Consider the following 18544-nt stretch of genomic DNA (forward strand, 5'->3'; position numbering starts at 1 on the left):
CTCTGACAAGGCCCTGATCCTGCAGAAGTTCAGGCAAACGCGCTCTCTCCAAGTGGATGGGATCAAGGTCCTAATCTTTGCTGATTACTCCATTGAGGTATCCAAGAAAAGGAAAGCATTCCAGCAGGTGTGCTCGGAACTCTTCAAAATGCAACTTAAATTTTCCCTAGCCTTCCCGGCTGTCCTTCGCCTGAAGGCCCCAAACGGTGACCAACTATCTTTCCAAGACCCCTCTGAAGCTGAGGCATTTCTCCGCTCTCTGCACCAGGGTGCGCACCCTCACACCCCTTCCAAATCCTCACCGCTCAATCGCTCCCTGGACCAAAGGAGCCCCCGGAAGGACTCACCCAAACGCTTCAGGCCTTCTGCCCCAGACACCCACCACCGGGGTACCCCTCGCTGATGACATGTCGGTCCCCTTGGATCCTCCTCTCCTCACCTCACCGGTGACCCTCTCGCCAGGACCACCAGCCTGACTTGTTTTTGTGAGTTACTATGTTGTTTCTTATGCTGTCGTTCAGGCTTGGCCACTGTCTAGCCTGTTGATCCTTGGTTATATTGGCCTTAAGCTCTGCTCCCATCTAGCAGATGCACCATCGGTGCTGTTGACCGCCTCTGTTTTATTTGGCATCCTGGCCTAGGTTTTCAGGAGTCCCCGCTGCTCTCGCGGCTCTTTTTTTTTTTTTTTTTTTTTGCGGCCACTTAATATTTTTATATTGCTATACTTTTATAATTGTGTATCCTGCCTTTTCTTATTTTTTTGTATTTTATACACTGTCTTTGATACTTTCTAGTTTATACTTTTATATGCTATACCTGTGGATAATTCCATTCCTGGGTCCTCTTACTGTACTGTTTCCTGTTAACGTGGGTCTGATACTTTAATCTCACGTGTCTATTTCAACTGTGGTGTACTCCTCCTGGACTCACTGTGCATGTCTACTGCCTTAACATGACACGCGCCCTTTTTGGCTCTTGGTTCAATGACCGCACCCTTGTTCATATTCATACTCAGGCTCACCGCCCGGACGCTCTTGTCCTATACCTCTGGGTCGTGCACTGGGGGCTGGCCTACACGGTGACTCCATGTGGAAAAAAGCGAAGTTCGCTCCAGTGTTTACGTTTTTGTTTATGTTCTTATATGTGTTTAAGTTTGCTCCCCACCTTCCCTGCACCCTCCCCCCACCTTCCTTCAGAGACAGAGTCTCCTTTCTGACCATCCTACTCCACATGTCCCACGGCCCTTCCGGGTCCCTCTTATTTAATCAAAAGCTTCTACTGCCCTGCCCACCGGCTGGCGACAAATCTCTAAACTCGGCCCATTTCCTCTTCCCGACACCCCTGACGTGAGAATAGTCTCATGGAACGTGAAAGGCCTCAGATCTCCTAATAAGAGAATGAAAGTCCTCCGGCACCTAAAAAGGTTGAAAACAGATATCGCCCTACTGCAGGAAACCCACCTATCAGCTCCAGATTTTCATTGCATGAGGAAACTCTGGGTCGGCAAAGTCCTAGGCTCCGACGCCGTTAGTCGTAAAGCGGGTGTTCTCATACTGATCCACAAAAACCTCCCGTGCGAGGTATTGTCCACGCACTCAGACTCACAGGGAAGGCTCCTCTCGCTGCACGCCCGCCTGGGGACCAAAGAACTAGTGATCACTAACGTTTATGCTCCCAATAACCCTAGCAAGTTTTTCTATAGTGACCTGACCTCATGGCTTCTCCGGACCACCCAGACTCCCCATTTAGTTGGCGGTGACTTCTTACACCATACGGACGACAGATCCCCTCCCCCACGCCGCAGGGCGACAAGTGTTTCTTCTACTCCCTCCCACTTTGCATCCACCATGGAATCTCTCCATCTTCATGACCTATGGCGCTTATCTCACCCAGCAGACAGGGAATATACCTTTTACTCACACCCACATAATATGTTCTCGAGAATCGACTATTTTTTTGGCTCTGACGATCTCATACCCAATTTGACTGAAGCTGAAGTGCTTGATATAGCTATCTCTGACCATGCCCCAATCTCAGTTAGTCTTGACAACCTAGATCTCCCACCTCACCCAAGACTGTGGCGCTTCCCCTCGTATCTTCCTGGCAACCCTGACTTTCAACAGTTTATGGCGAACTCCTGGCGTGAATACTCGGAAGCTAACTCCCCTCACTCAGACTCCCCGAACCTCTTCTGGGATGCCGGTAAGGCATTCCTCAGGGGCCAGATCATTTCTTATGCTTCCTCCTTTAAGAGGAACGCACTGTCTCACTACAAACGGGCCAGTGCGCGACTACATCTAGCCCAAAGGTCCCTCTCCACTAACGATTCCCTTGTTAATAGAACCGAATGGCAGGCGGCCAAGAAAAGTTTAGACACTTGGGCAGATACTCTCGAACTAACTAAAAGATCCCAACTCGACGCAACGCTACACAAGTTTGGTAACAAGGCGGGCAAGCTCCTAGCGAGGCTGTGCAAGGGCCCATTCCACCCGACGCACATCACTTCCCTCAAAGACGCGAAGGGCGCTGTACAATCTACCCCACAAGCTATTAACAAGGCGATGTTAAACTATTACACGGCCCTCTATGCCCCAGACCCCATAGACAATACTGCGGCTCGTTCCTTCCTCGATAGCGTGGCGTTGTCTAAAGTTACCCCTGAACAACTAGAAGCTCTCAATGCCCCCATCTCCCTTGATGAAATTTCCACCACGATACGCAAACTAGCCCCGTCCAAAGCACCAGGCCCCGACGGGTTTACCAGTGAATTTTACAAAACCCTCTCCTCCATTACAGAACCCACTCTCCTGAAGGTGTACAATGGCATCTGGTCTGGTGGTTCATATCTCCCTTCTGGAAACCAGGCCGTTATAAAACTCTTTTCCAAAAAAGGGAAAGACCCGCTTGAACCAGGCTCATATAGGCCGATTTCCCTCCTCAATCTGGATGTCAAAATCCTGTCCAAAATCATAGCCACGAGACTAGCTGCCATTATACCCTCCCTTATTCATCCTGCCCAATCTGGCTTTGTGAAAGGCAGAACTGCCACCTTGAATATACGTAAAGTTATGCTTGCTCTGGAACACGCTAAAAATAATCCGGATGGGGATTTTGCCATCATAACTTTAGACGCGGAGAAGGCCTTCGACAATGTCAGCTTTGACTGGCTCTTTATGACTTTATCTGAAATGGGCTTCTCGGGGCACTTCTGCCATCTCATCAAAGCCATGTACTCCTCCCCAGCAGCTAAATTAGTCGCGGCTGGAGTTCTCTCGGATGAATTCCGCCTACATAAAGGCACTCGCCAGGGCTGCCCACTCTCACCGCTCCTCTTTAATATCGCACTAGAACCTCTATCCAGACATCTGTCCCAATCGGCCCCTCTCCACGGTATTCGCATTGGCCAACATGACCTGCACACCTCCCTTTTTGCTGATGATGTGCTCATCTTCTCGTCGGACCCCGCTTCCGACATGCCCGTTATTAAAGAGGTCTTTGACGTCTTTAAATCATGCTCAGGGCTGCGTATAAATTATGGTAAAAGCGAAATTCTCCCGATAGGGTCCTCTCGCAAACCCCCCTGGACACAACATTCTATCTTTTCAACCGCCAACTCATATATCACCTATCTAGGCATTAAAATTGGAAAAGTACCTTCCTCCCTTTACCACCTCAACTACCCCCCTTTGATCACTAAAATCTCTCAAGAAATGGTGAACTGGATGGATCTGCCTCTCTCGCTTCTGGGAAGATGCCACCTGCTGAAAATGGTTAGCTTTGCCAGGCTACTGTACCCGCTTCAAACCATTCCCCTGCTCCTCCTTCACAAGGACGTTAAAATTCTGGAATCGGCTTTTTCTTCCTTTATATGGAAGGACAAACGCCCACGTATAGCCTTAAAAAAGTTGCATCTTCCCAGACGCGAGGGGGGTATCAGCCTGCCTAATGTAAGACTGTATACTCTGTCATGTCTGTTACGTACTAGTCTGGACTGGATCTCTCAATCCTCCAGATACTCCAACTACTCCTTGGAAGCTGCCATGGTCTCCCCACTCTCATTGACAGCTCTCCTCCACTGCAGGTGGAAGTCAGTACCGTCTCGGTTTCAACATAACCTCCTACTCAGAGACACTGCCATAGCTTGGAGGGAAACCAGGAAATGCCTCAAGCTCCCCCCTTTTGTCTCCAGACACCTTCCGATACAGGGGAACCCCACTTTCTCCCCAGGCCTACTCCACAAGCCATTCCACATCTGGAAAGAGAAGGGCATTACCAGTTTTGCTGCACTCTGCAATCTTGACTCTGGGCGCCCTATGCCCTTTTCCCTTCTAGCGGAAAGGTTCTCCCTCCCGTCAGCTCACGCTTTCCACTACAGACAATGTGCCAGTTACTTAAAGGATGTCTGCAGTGATGAACGTAAACGTTTCCCCCTAACCTTTCTGGACCGCCTGCTTAAAGACGATACCTATAAAATTTCAGACATCTACACACCGTTACTCCAGCAGGTCACTCCTCAATTGACATCCTCATCAGTCGCCAACTGGGAGAAAGACTTCCCTGACCCGGATATAGTAGAAAAAATCCTGCAAGGACTTAACAAAGTTTACCGCCTAACCCCTAACGAGCTCTGGAGGGAAACGCAACTAAAAATTGCCCACAGGGCATACCTTCCCTTCCTTCCATCCAACTCAGATCAGGACAACACCAAGTGCCCCCTTTGTCTCCAGAACAGGCCCTCGCTGGCACACCGTTTCTGGTCCTGTTCCTTCATCTCATCCTTCTGGGATCGGATCCTCTCCTACATCTTTAAAGTTACCCTGCTGAAACTGCCAAAGGACCCCCTTCTTCTCATCTTTGGATACTGGGACCCTCTCCTGCTTCCATGGTCTTCCATCAACAACCAAGTGCCCTTAAGCGGCACGCCGTACAAACCCTCCCATGTGGACTGGTCTCTGCTGTGCCTACTCCTTGCCAGGAAAACCATTCTAAAGAGCTGGACTTCTTCTCTTCCCCCCTCCGTCGCCCAGACGCAGAAGGAACTCCTTTCACTCCTGTACAAAGATCGTTACAACGCAAACTTCAGGGACGAAAAAGCGAAGTCTCGTTTCTACGTGCGATGGCTTCCCTTCATATCTGACACTCTCCCTCCAGTGGACATCATCAACTTGGACCACTTCACCTTCTCCTATTACGACACTCGACTACCAATCTCGGAGTCGGTTTCCCCCCCAGTCTAATATTTGAGCTACGCCCAGGAACCTACTGACCTCCGGGGCTACCTTTTGGAACCCCCCTACCTTAGGGACTCTACATGAAAACCTCGTATTCCCCTTCCCCCCCTCTTTTCACCTTTTTATTTTCGTTTCTGTATGTCTTCCCCTCTTCCCCTCCCCTCCTCTCTTTTTAGTATTTTCTTTTTTTTTCTACATCCATTCTAATACTCCTGCTCCTATGATCCGTTATTTTTCTTATTCATGGGAAATTATATTATCCTGTTTTATATATATATTACTTTTGCAACTATTTCTCACGCAAGATCCATCCAGTCGCTGTCAGTTTGCTGCTTTGTTCTACTTATTTCACTGCCTTCCTCTCGGTTTAAGTATTACAGTTTATGGTCTTAGTTCATTACGATAAAGATACAATCTGCTCCTACTTTTATGTACCTCATCTGCGATGATGGTTCCGCAATATCGTACTTGTTACTGTTGCATCTGTATTTGTGTCTTTATTTATTTCTCAATAAATACTCTTTAAAAAAAAAAAGCAGTACCATACATCCATGTCTATCCAATTAATATACCACACAAAAAAGGAGGGAAAATTGTATACTCACCTTTGCGTAATTTTTCTTTCCTGATGCATCTTCATGGCAGCACACACTGGGTTGTGACTCCGCCCCCACAACCTGACAGGATTGGTTTAACTATAAATTTGAAGGGGAGACACCCCGCTGCATTCTCTGTACATATCATCACAAAAAAACGGGGTGGACAACTGTGTGCTGCCATGAAGATTACGGAAAGGCGAGTATACAATTTTCAGTTTTCCTGACGCCTTCATGGCAGCACGCACTGGGAAATAACTCACCAGATGGGTGGGTTCATGAAAAATAATATTTATTCCTTATAATGCGGAAGAATTGGCTCTAACTACCAAAGTCTGCCAAGGACAAGTGAGCAGAATCCACTCTGTAGTGGGAAATAAAAGTATGCCCGGAAGACCATGTTGCATATTGTCTCTGATGAGACCCTGCAATATGCTGCCCAGGAGGTAGCCACTGCCCTAGTGGAATGAGCCCTGATGTCTTCAGGAAACGTGAGATGCTTAGTGGAATATGCCTTTTTAATGGCTCTCACTAACCACGATGTGATAGTGTGTGAGAAGGCCGCTTGCCCACGTCTGGTTCCATGGGGAATGACCATGAAAGAATCAGTCTTTCTAAAAGAGGTGGTAGCTGCTAAGTAGTTAATGATGGTAGTCTTGATGTCCAGTGGACGAGGTTCACCCTGATCATCAGTGAAGGATGGGAGGATGATGTCTTGGTTGTAAATGGAAATAAGTTGCTACTTTTGATATGAAGCAATCTGAAGGTCTTAGAACTACTCTATCAGGAAAGAATACTAAGTAGGGTTCCGAAATAATTAGTGCTTGGATTTCTGATACTCTCTTAGATGATGTTATTGCAATGAGGAAGGAAAGCTTCAAAGTCAAGTCCCACAGTGAGATAGATTTTGGTGGAATAAACGGAGGATTGGAGAAAGCATGGAGGACTACTGACAGATCCCATGATGGAAAAATAGGTTTTCTGGGAGGTTCAATCTTCAGACAGGCTTTCAGGAATTATATTATCAGGGGGTGGAACGCCCACCTCGCACCTGTCTTAGCAGACAGAGCAGATACTTGTACCTTGAGGGTACTTGAGTTTAGACCTTTGTTAATTCCTGACTGAAGTAACTCTTGAATTTGAGGAGGTGAGAAAGGGGATTCCATTCCTTCTGTTGGGCCATGGAGCAGAATTTTTTCCCAAATTCTTGTATAGAGGGTATTGGTAGTGATTTTCCTGGCCTGCATCAGGGTTGATATAACTTCCTGAGAACAGCCCTGTGCCCTTAGTCTAGCCCTCTCAACCTCCAGGCCATCAGATACAATTTCTCTTGTGCTGGGTGTAAGAACTGTCCTTGTGATAGAAGATCCAGGGTTATCGGAAGAGGAATTGGAGGTTGAAGGCTGAGCTGTAGAAGGGTCGTAAAACACGGTCTTCTCGGGCAAAGTGGAATTACTGCGATTACTGTCACTGAGGACCTCCAGACCCTGGACAGGAATCTCGCAATTAATGGAGTAGGAGGGAATATGTACCCCAACCTGAAATCCCATGGGTGGATAGACAATCCACTCCCTCGGCCGATGGAAATGAACCCCTCGACAGGAGCCTGCAACACTTGGTGTTCATCGGTGTGGCTGCTAAATCTAGTATGTTCGAGACCACACCTTGTGCCTGAAAATGCCACTGGCCCTGGGCTGCCTGATCTTGAAAATAGGATCCCCAGCCACTCTAGCAGGCATCTGAGGTGACTACTTCGGGGTCTAGAGGGATTATCGGTCTGTATTTCCTGAGATTGCGTGGGGGCGCGTCCACCACCATATTGATTGTTTCACTGATCTGGCAATGAGAATGGTCTAATGCCTCGATACTCCATCCCACTGCCTGAGAAAGGAGTTCTACAGCATTCTCATGTGCCATTGCGACCATTGCACCATGGGTATGGTTGTGGACATAGACCCCAGTATACTAAGACAGACTCTGTCTGGTAGACGATTTGTTGATAATAGCTTCCGCATTTTCTGTATTAAAGGTTAAATCTTTTCTCGCAGGAGCTGCACCCTGTTTGATTTGGTGTTTAAATCTGCTCCCAGATATACCACATTTTGAGTGGGTTGCAGACTGCTTTTCTTCCAATTGATAATCCAACCAAAATTCTGGAGAGTTGTAAGAAGAATTTCCCTGTGTTGAATCAGTGTCTTCCGATTTTTTGCTAAAAGTAAGATATTGTCCAGGTAATGGTGAATTCGCAATCCCTTTCCTCTGAGGAATGCCACCAATGGTAACAGAACCTTTGTGAATGTCCTGGGTGACGAGGAGATGCCGGATGGGAGGCACCAAAATTGGAAATGACATTGATTAATGGCGAACCCAAGAAACTTTTGAAAGGCCAGATGAATTGGGATATGAAGATAGACGTCCGATAAATCTATTGATAGTATCCAATCACCCAGATTTATCGCTAGAAGTATGGACTAGAGACTTTCAATTTTGAAGACCTCCACTTTGATGCCTTTGTTGAGTTTCTTGAGATCTAACACAGGTCGCAAGTCTCCTGTCTTTTTCTTCACCAGAAACAAAGGGGAGTAGAATCCTTTCCCCCTTTGACCTGATGGGACCTCTATAATAGCCCCCTTCTGTTTTCTGACTTATCTTGGATAGTGTGTATGGCAATCTGGTTGGCTGGAAGTGATTTCCTGGGAGTTTGTTTGTGAATTTGCACTTGTGTCCAAATTTGATTGTGGACAGTGTTCATAGATCTTCCATATGGTTTTTCCATATTTGAATGAAGTTCTTTAGCCTGGCGCCCACCTGAGCCGGGTGGGCAGACACATTTTCAAAATGATTTCTGCTGCTCCCCCGCTGGAACAGTCTTGGATTTTTGGATCCTTAGGAAAGAAGGTTTTGTGTTCTTCCAGTCTCTCCTAAACTCCCTACCAGGACGTAGGATCTAGATTCTCTGTACTTATCCGGGAGATTACGTCTGTAAGATGCTCTTTCTGAGCCTTGGGTATTCTATCGGAGGGAATCAGACCTGACTTACCTCCTGTAACCTTAGAGATGGCGGAGTCCAATTTGGCACTGAATAGATTTCAGCCATCGTATGGAATTCTGCACCAGTTTGTCTTGGATGCCGTATCAACCATCCATGGTTTAAGCCACAAGGCCCTTCTTGCTTTTATTGAGGCTAGCATTGCCCTGGCTGAGGATCTTATGATATCCACCGAAGCCTCTTCTATGAAGTCACCTGCCAGTCTGATTTCTTGTAGAGAGGAAATTATTTTCTCCATTTCTATGCCATCTAGTAGATAATTCTCTGTCTTAGTTGCCCATCCTGAGATGGCCTTAGCCACTGCTGCTGTGGTAATGGCTGGCCTGCAGGCACCTCGGCCGTGGAATATGCCTTCTTCAATTCCAGGTCCATTTTCCAATATAGCACGTCCCGAAAGGAGACAGCATCCTTGATTGGTAGTGCGATGTGGCGGGGCGAGACGCATCAAGGAGGAATCAACTACGGGAGCGTTAATCAAAGGCTTTACTTTTGACTCGTTCAAAGGATAGCCAGCCTGTTAGTAAGACTAGACTGCTTATCCGATCTCTCCCACTCGTCTTAAATGAGATCCTCAAGTTCTTCTATAAATAGAAAAGATTCCGGATCTCTTTTAAAATTTGGGAAATATTTCCAAATTTTTTGTGGTTCTGCCTTAGTGTCTTACCAGCTGATCGCTTCCTTGACTGACTTAGCGAAAGCTTTTGGTTGAGGATTTGGATCGGAGGAGTGTTTGCTTATATAAATACTCTTTATAATATGTGCACCTGTCCATAGGGATGTTTCCTGTGATATGTGCGTTCCATCGCGGGTTTGGGTGCGGTTCATTGATTTCCGGAAGTGATGTGATTGTATTCGTGTCACTTCCGCGATTGGATATATCTTTTCGGTTCAAATAATACTTCCTGTAGGCGGTGCGGTCCATCATACGTCTATTTGCGTTCCACCGATTCCGGAAGTGATGTGAATATATCTGCCTCACTTCCGTCGGTGTAAGATGACTCTCTGTGTGATCGGCGCCGTATTCCAGCGCCGATTGGCTAGATGATTTCTAGAGCAGGCGCAATAACGTTCGCGCCATGTTCCTTTTCCTTCCTTCCTAATGGACATGACTCAAGATACAACCCGGAAGTGTTTTTTGGCTTCCGGATGTGGTGTGGCCATGTGAGGCTCCCCGAGTTGATTTTGTATCCATAAGGTAGAGGGCTAAGTATTCCGGAGTTGGCCTGGTGTTGATGCCAACCAGTGGCTAACATACTATATAGCATTTTACCATGTTAAGTCCTGTTTCTAAGGAACAACATTATAATGAGGCGTGGAACGCACGCCGGCGGCCATGTTTTTACCGGAAGTAAGATGCGGTGACACGGATGGACGGAATTTGCGCCTAATTGGGGGTTTGGATATATAAGTAAGTGGGCTGCGGTGGAGTAGTACCCCAGATGACGTCTTCTAGGATGAAACGCGTCGGGACTCCACTGCAGCCGTGTTTTTTATTGAAAAGCGCTTGATCTACTGTACACATGTGAGTTTACTACCTTTTATTACATTTCTTGTAAAAACGGAATTACACTATTTGGTCCCTATTTTCCTTTTATATGTGTTCAACTACCTTTATGGATGTGTATGGCTGGAGATAATCTACTGCCCAGTACACGAACGGAACGGTTACATTTGACATCCCCTTGGAAAATGCACTGCTGAAGGAATCTACACACAAACATATAAGCTTTTGTGATCCTCCGAATGTATATTCGCTTGGATCCAATAGATTTGGTAAGCGTACATCTCGCTTGGTGAAGGGAATATCACGTGGTGCCTGCATGATCTTTATATATAAACAAAGGTGGATGGTGATTTCTTGCACACCTGTGGATCAGACACAGACATCACATACAAGAGACTTTGCATCTCTATTTTTTGGACTTTCTCTCTGTTTGGATTTCTTTTTGCTTTATGAAAATTATTTTATGTTTATATATATATATATATATATATATATATATATATATATAGTAATTAATATATATATGTGATTTATAGTGAGATTTTATAGGTCACCTCACTTTTTCACGCTGTCAATGTTTAATGAATACATATGCACAAGTTTTCACATATCAACATATATTATTTTATGTAAGGATGGTATAATATGCCTGGTTTCTAAGCGCTACACTTTTATATAGAATTTATAACGTTACACTTTCAAATATCCTTGTGGTGTATTAGCAGCTTATTTTTGGTTTTTGTTTTGTATTTGTTTCAAAGGATAGCGCAGTTGGATAGTTTATGACTTCGCGAAAGGCTCCACTAGAGAAAAATCAAACCCTACTGACATTTCCTGACCTTCATTTTCAGAGGAGGATTCTGATGCCTGGGTGTGATGGGGTTCTGCTGAAGATGTACTATTAACCCGCTCTATCCATTGTGGGTGCTGTTTCCAATGGACTCCCGCACTGATTCTCTTATGAGTTCTGTAGCCATCCTCACGTCTGCTTCTTTCTCCTTAGTAGCTTCATTGAAGCAAGAGTGGCAGGCAAGTTTGTCTGGCAGTGTTGGCGCGCCGCATACCCAGCAAGCGTTGGCTGCAGGTCGGGTGTGGTGGCTCTGATGGTGCGAGGAAGGAGACCACCTGCGATCTTACCGACTATGCCGAGAGCGACTGTGGCGTGAATAGCTGTGCTACAAGTGGCTATGTCTTTGATGAGATGGAAATCTTGAGCGACTCCTGCGGGACCTCCTGCTTGAAAGGTGGCTTGATCTTCTCCCATGCCTGGAACTTGCGGCTCTTGATCTGGTAGGGCTGCCAAGAAAATGCAGCATTCTGGCATGCTGGCACTTTTCTTTCTCTCCTTCTTTAATACTTACCTATACCTGGTACAGTCTCTTACCTATTTTGCTGATGGTGGTCTGCGTGGGCAGTGGACTCCATAGGGAAAAAAGAAGTAGACAGTGCGGTCTGAGGAGTATAAGAGAAAAAAATTTCAGAATATATATATATATATATATTTATTAATTTAATTACGTATGTATTTATTTTTTTGAAATATTAATTATATATATATATATATATATATATATATATACATATTTTTTTCCTATATTCCCTAAATATTTCAGCCAGGAAACATAGGCAGGAATGCTGAGTTTGATAAAGAAAATGACTTACCTGAAAGGCTGGGCGACTTGCTGGGATGCTGGAATGGATCAGTTATTAAAAGCAACAGCACGATGAGAAACAGGGAAAAAAATCCTGTATTTAAAAATGGCGCCATTGCGGCGGCCGAATGATGCTCTGGCGCATGCGCAGAAGCTTCCCGAGTATTTTGGCGCCATCTTGGATAAGGGCATAATATAATCTAGTACATACCTGGCTCTGCACATGCACAGAGCGGTGGAAAAGATGAACGGTGACCATGACAGAACAGCGGAGGACAGCAAGGACCAGCAGACCCAGAACAAAGTAAAAAAAAACTATGAATAAAGAGAAAAAAAATGAGAAAAAAGGAAAAGTGAATTGGAAAGTCCACTGCAAACAGGAGAAGCTTCTTTAAAGCTTATAAAATGCCAAAATCCAGATGCCCCTTAAGACCACCAGAACGGGTGTTCCCTCCATAGAAGCTCCTTTAGAGACTGTACAGAAGGAACTTCCAAACAGGATGCAGCGGGGTGTCTCCCCTTCAAATTTATAGTTAAACCAATCCTGTCAGATTGTGGGGGTGGAGTCACAACCCAGTGTGTGCTGCCATGAAGGCATCAGGAAAACCATTTTATATAATAGATGTGCCTTCAAAATAAGCAAATAAGCCACAAAAAAAAGTAAAAAAAAAAAAAAATAAAAATAAAAAGGGGGGGGGGGGTGGAGGGTTCAATTAAAAAGGGAAATAATTAAAAAATATATTTCAATATGGATTTCCACTATCCGGAATTCCTTAATCTGTGGGAGGTGTCCTTTTATTAATCCCTCTATCCTCTACTCTTAACCGAGCTGGGTAAGCCATTGAATACACAGTGCCGTTTTCTCGTAGCTTCTGCTTGATTTCATTAAAGCCAGGAGCGCTGTTTTTGTAGCTCTTGGGAAAAGTCTGGGAATATTGCAATTTTGACATTTTCATATTGTATCACACCCTTTTATCAAGCTGTGCGCAGGACTAAATTGCGATTTTTACAGTTCAGTAATCATGCTAAAAATGGCATTGGAGGGGCCTCAGGTTGTCAGCTTCTCAGCTGCCGACTGTTGTCTACTCATCTCGCTCACAGTCAACAGCAGGGGGGAGGGAAAGCTAGTCTCACACCAGCTGCTAGGTAATGTACAGAAAATCAGCTGCTTAGATCGATTACAGCCGAAGTGCTGCCGGGGGTTCAGGACTACAAACAAGGCTCAGCCAACCCAAGACGCTGCTGAGAGTTCAAGCTCGAGTTCAGGGGTGCTCCTGTTCACACTTCCACGCCTATTCGCATCAGGTCAGAAACAGAGAACTCAAGCAACTCAGAGGTCTCTGCTCTGTCTCACACTCCCACTCCTGCTTGCACAGGGTCGGCTCAGAGGGTTCCTCTCCCACTCTTACTCATGCTCATACCATCTTCTATATAGGAGAAAGCAGCTACAAGCCGCTGCTAGTTGAGCATTCTGCCGGAGGCTCAGGCATGGACACAAGCTCCACTACTCATGTTCGGCCATGACTCCAGAAGCCACGCCTCTACTGGGACAGGGGCTTTTGTGGTGCATACTCTGGTGATCTTGTGGATCAGTTCTCTCTTATATATGCCTTTCTTCCTCTAGAAATGGAAAAAAAGGCTGGATCAGCGATTGATCCAGAGTACATTTAAGGGTCAAATATCAGTGTTGGCTAGTCTTTTAACACTTTTGTATTGCACTCCGTAATAAAGACTTTTGTGCAGTGGGTAGCTCATATTTTTACCCCCAGGCTCCTTATATTTTTCAGTGCAGGCTCCTCCATTTGAACCCATCAGGAACATTTCCTTGGTTGACCTTACTCCCAAGATGTTTTTTCTTTCTAGGAGGGTATTGGCTCCTTACACCCAGCTCAATTTCTGTTATCTCACAAGGATAGGGTGGTGCTTAAGTCTAAGGTATCCTTTTTGCCTAAGGACATAGTTCTTCCATCCTTTTGTCCAGCTCTGAAACAGCACTTCACATTCTGGAATTGATTGAAGATGTTAGTCTATCTTGCAGGCATTGCCTCACTAAGACAATTGATTCTCCTCTTTGTGCTTCTGGAGGGACCTTGAAGAGACTCACTGCATCTTGCTCCACCATTGCTAGGTAGATCTGTCAGGTGGTGGCTCTGGGCTATTCAGCCAAGGATAGGGTTCCTCTTTTAACAGTGGAAGTTCCTTCTACTAGAGCCATTAGTGTATATTGGGCCTTTTCAGGATCAAAATTCTTTGCTGCAAATCTAGTTTTCAGTTCACACATTTACTAAGTTTTATTATGTGGATGTAATGGCCTTAGCTGATACTGTGTTTGGTTGCAATGCATTTCAGGCTGTTGTTTGACTCAAGTCTGGTCCCTTTTGTTTTTTGTGCAGGGTATGTTTGCCGATTTTGTTTTTTTTTTGCTGTGGTTTTCTTTGCTTGAGGACATTCTAGGCATCTCTGAATCTTCCTGTGTCCTATGCTGTAGGATCAAAAATAAAATCCATTTCTTGGAGTATAGTACAGGACACCCCTCTCCTCAATGGTTGTTTGATTTCTTACTAGAGGACTGAGGATTGCTGGCAGAGGGAAGGGTCATATGGGGGTCCACACAGTTTTTTTTCCTGTGTCCAATGACTTGAAGGGGCATTTAACCCCTGTTGACATTGAAGTTTTTGGTGTTCTTTACTCCAAGAAATGGATTTTACAGCTAGGTCAAAAATATGTTTTTCAATTGGTACCTATTGAGCTTTTCAGCACCAGGCATCTGTTTGTCAGATTTGCAAGGCTGCCACCTAGTCTTCTGTTAATCATTGCCACCTTCAGCCATAAGGTGCTTTAAGGCACTCTTTCAGTTGTTAAACTGATACTCTTGTTTTGAGCCTGTTGGCATTGTTTGCTCTGTTGTCCACTCCTTAGTTGTATTATGTGGGAAAGCCCATGTTCTTGATATTGGGAGACCTATGTCCTATACAGTACAATTAAGTAAAAAAGGATTTTTTACTTGTTTGTAAAATCTTTTTCTTAGAGTACAGGACACAGGCCACTCTTCCTTCTGTACTTGTGTATCCTAATTTTGCGTGCTAAAATTGCTGATGATTGCTAGGAGCAGAAGAAATAAATGAGCTGTCCTAACGGGTTTGTTTTCCAGTGTTCTTGAAGGTGGCAGCAAAGGTCTTGATTAACCCTTTTAGTGCCAGAGCGGTTTGCGAAAATAGTTGCAGGCCTCAAGATTAAAATTAATTATTACCCTCAAACCCTATAGATTTTCTGAAAGCAGACACACTGGAGAATAAAATTGTGTTTTTTTTCATTTTTGATGTCACATGATATTTTCACAATGGTTTATCAAAAGTTGTCAGTAAAAATAAAGTTAAATTTTTAGGGGTGCACAAACAGAATATTTTAATCGTTTTGGTAAAACGTTAATTAAATTGATATCCAACATGGCAAGCTTTAAAATTGCATGTGCTAGCAAAATGATGAGGAAATTTGATACCCTATATTTTTCATACGCTACACCTTAAAAATTCCTACAGGTCATCACTTAAGAGTTGACTGGAAGTGCTGGCCCTATAATTATTGCTTTTACTCCAGTGTGCATGGCAATATGTATAGCTTTAACCTTCAAATACGGAAAGGCTTCTTCACAGTGAGATCTGTGAAAACGTGCAATAGACTCTCAATAGCTGTTTCTGGCCAGCTCAGTAAAAAGTTTTAAAAATGCCTGGATGTATTCCTAAATGCGGAAAATATACCTGGATACTTATATTTATAAGTAATAACACCAGGGGTCGTTGATCCAGGGAATCTGGAAGGCATTGTTTTTTACCCACACTGGAGCAAATTGGATCATGCTTTGTTTTTTTTGTCTTTGTCTGTACCACCTGTGGGTCTAGGATTATGTACATGGGGGTATTCCATTCCATGTGAATTTATTTTTCTTTGTTGGTTGAACTAGATGGACTTGTGTCTTTTTTTTTACCAGACTAACTATGAATGTGGGGTCATTGCACATCTGATATTCAGTTTAAGGGGATCTCCCTGTTACTACACATCTTCTATTCAATGTTGGGGGGGGGGGGTTCTTCCTATTCCTTCACATCCGCTATTCAGCATCAAGAATATTCCCATTACTACACATCTGCTATTTAGTGTCAGTTACCATTATTTCCTATAAGTGCAGAGCTACTATCAGCAGAGATAAATATAATGAATAAGCATTGCGCGTAATTGGACAGGACAAGTTTTATCTGATATTCTAACATTTTTCTTATCAATTACATTTACTGGAGATTTATAAAGAAATCTAATATAAATGATTCCAATAAAGGGAATTGAGTTACATTCATGTAGAGAATAATTACATTCATTCCTGGGGGAGACATTTATTTTCTTCTGGTAACATTCTTCTCTTCTTCTACAGTTTGTATAATAATCAGCTGACACACAGTTCCTGCCCCCACCTGGCATCGGGAATAAGAAATAACCAGACACTGAGGACACTGGACCTGGCTGAGAACAATCTGGAGGGTCCTCATTTCAGGGATCTGATGGAAGCTCTGACAACAAGCCGGATAGAGGAATTACTGTGAGTTTAGCAGGACTGACTGAGACAGTAATATCTGGGACATTTTATACCTTAAACACTTTTAAACTAAGGTTGTCAATTATGTACCACATCCACTGATTATAGAACACTAGCCTTTGGACTTCACTGGTACAAAAAGGACAAGCACATATAAAATATAATAAAGTTTTTTTGCAAAATGAAAAGCACAGTGGAGAGCAGTGAACTGGTGGAGAGCACAGATAGCAATAGTTGTGGGACATAATATGCCACTATAGCAGTATTTATCCGACATTGTGGGCCACAATTGGTATAAATATCACAGAAAAAAAAAGAGGGAGAAAAACACCATAAAGACTGGAACCTTACAATAGAGATTGAATAATTAAGACAATCACTACCTACTTTTCAATGCTTGTGGTAATTCCAAGATGGGGAATAGGATATCAGATATGACATATAATGGCCAGCAACCTCAAAAGGGAACAATAAATATTACTCATCTAAAATAACAACCAGAGAGTCCATATTTATATAATATTCATTGGCTAATAAAGGACATACAAACATATGTACATCTGTCCACACAAAGTTGTGGACAGTCAACTCTAATCCTAAAACCAACTCAACCCAAGAGACCTCCGACTGTACTAAAAATAAGGATACCATCAGGATACCATTAATCTCCAGCTGAAAATGACAATGGCTCAGGCAATGCTCTAATCCATGGCATCAAACATACCTGATATAGGTAATTAAATATTTTCCGTTGGGCAGACAATATATCTAGCCCCAATCAAAGCAGGTGTGATGGGCAGATCCCCCATTCAGCCACTCAAAGGTAAAGGGATTTGAATATTTTTGTGTCAAAAAGTATGTTAGGGACTATCCAGAGATAACTTTTATTCCCTATATTGGAATGTAGGAAGTAAATATATAAATGTGGATCATGTGACTATTGTAACTGAATTTTGGAAGGTACCTCTTTTGTTTTGCCGAATGGAGTGATGCCTGTAGCAAGGCACTTTGTGGATTGTCACAACAATTGGTAGATATGTGGCTCTCAAATCATGGAGGAGTCATGATTATGCTTGTTTTGGTGGCATTGGAGAGGGACTTTGAGGATCCTTGAGGTGGCAATTTTGGAAAAAAATTATTGCAAAGGGAGGTAAGGTGCATATAAAACCTAAATGCCACCTCCCCTCCAGGTCTCAAAGCGCTTGGCTTAAAACCTCAAACCGTTTATAGCCCCCACACTTGGTGCATTAATAACGTGTCATGATGCCATGGGTTTATCCTGTGCAGAGGTATTCAAATTTGGGACAAAGAGATTGTTTAGCTGTACTTATTTATGTTAATGCTAAGGAATTGTGATGAAATGTATTGTGTATGCATAGGCATTAATCTGTGTACAAATAATTAATAGCATATCACTTTTGTACACAGGATGGTGGATTGTTGGTGGATGCCGTTTCTTGTTTCACAACATGATTATAATTATTATGATTATTGTTGTATTGGTTTTTAACAGATCATTTGGGTGAACCTGTGACCAGGGATAATCATCTGGGTGGCTGGATGGATCGCGAGATTCATCCTATATCTGCCCTAGGAGGTGGAGTAGAAGTGGAGTCAGCTGGGCTCGCTCCTTCAGATGGAAGCAATTTGTTGTATTAGGTTGTGGCTCTCCCAGCTGGGTTTTTTAATCACGCATATGCGGTTAGTGGTCAGGTTGACCAATGCACATGCACAGCCAGGAGAGAACAGAAGAAGTGATGTCAGAGCTAGGGCGGGTGGTACTCTGTCCGGCCACCACCCAGCAGTTTGTCAACATTCTTTGCTTTGTATAGAGGCTATGGAGCCAGTTGGAATAGGGAGTGGTTTGGGGATATTGAACATTGAGTAGGTGAGTGGCTTCATTATGCGTATAGTAAATGGGCCA

General features: G+C 44.0%; 1 protein-coding gene across 3 annotated transcripts in view; it reads left to right on the top strand.

Moving 5' to 3' along the window:
* Positions 1-18544, top strand: part of LOC143943362 (NACHT, LRR and PYD domains-containing protein 3-like) — a 255369-nt gene that overhangs the window by 117068 nt on the left and 119757 nt on the right. For all 3 annotated transcript variants that reach the window (XM_077465090.1, XM_077465088.1, XM_077465089.1), the window contains exon 7: positions 16459-16623. In XM_077465090.1, coding sequence (XP_077321216.1) covers positions 16459-16623 — 165 coding nt within the window. The remainder of the gene's footprint in view (positions 1-16458; positions 16624-18544) is intronic.

The sequence above is a fragment of the Lithobates pipiens genome, unplaced genomic scaffold (genome assembly GCF_037356315.1).
Source record: "Lithobates pipiens isolate NorthernLeopardFrog02 unplaced genomic scaffold, aLitPip1_a1.2 Scaffold_30, whole genome shotgun sequence".
Classification (NCBI taxonomy): domain Eukaryota; kingdom Metazoa; phylum Chordata; class Amphibia; order Anura; family Ranidae; genus Lithobates; species Lithobates pipiens.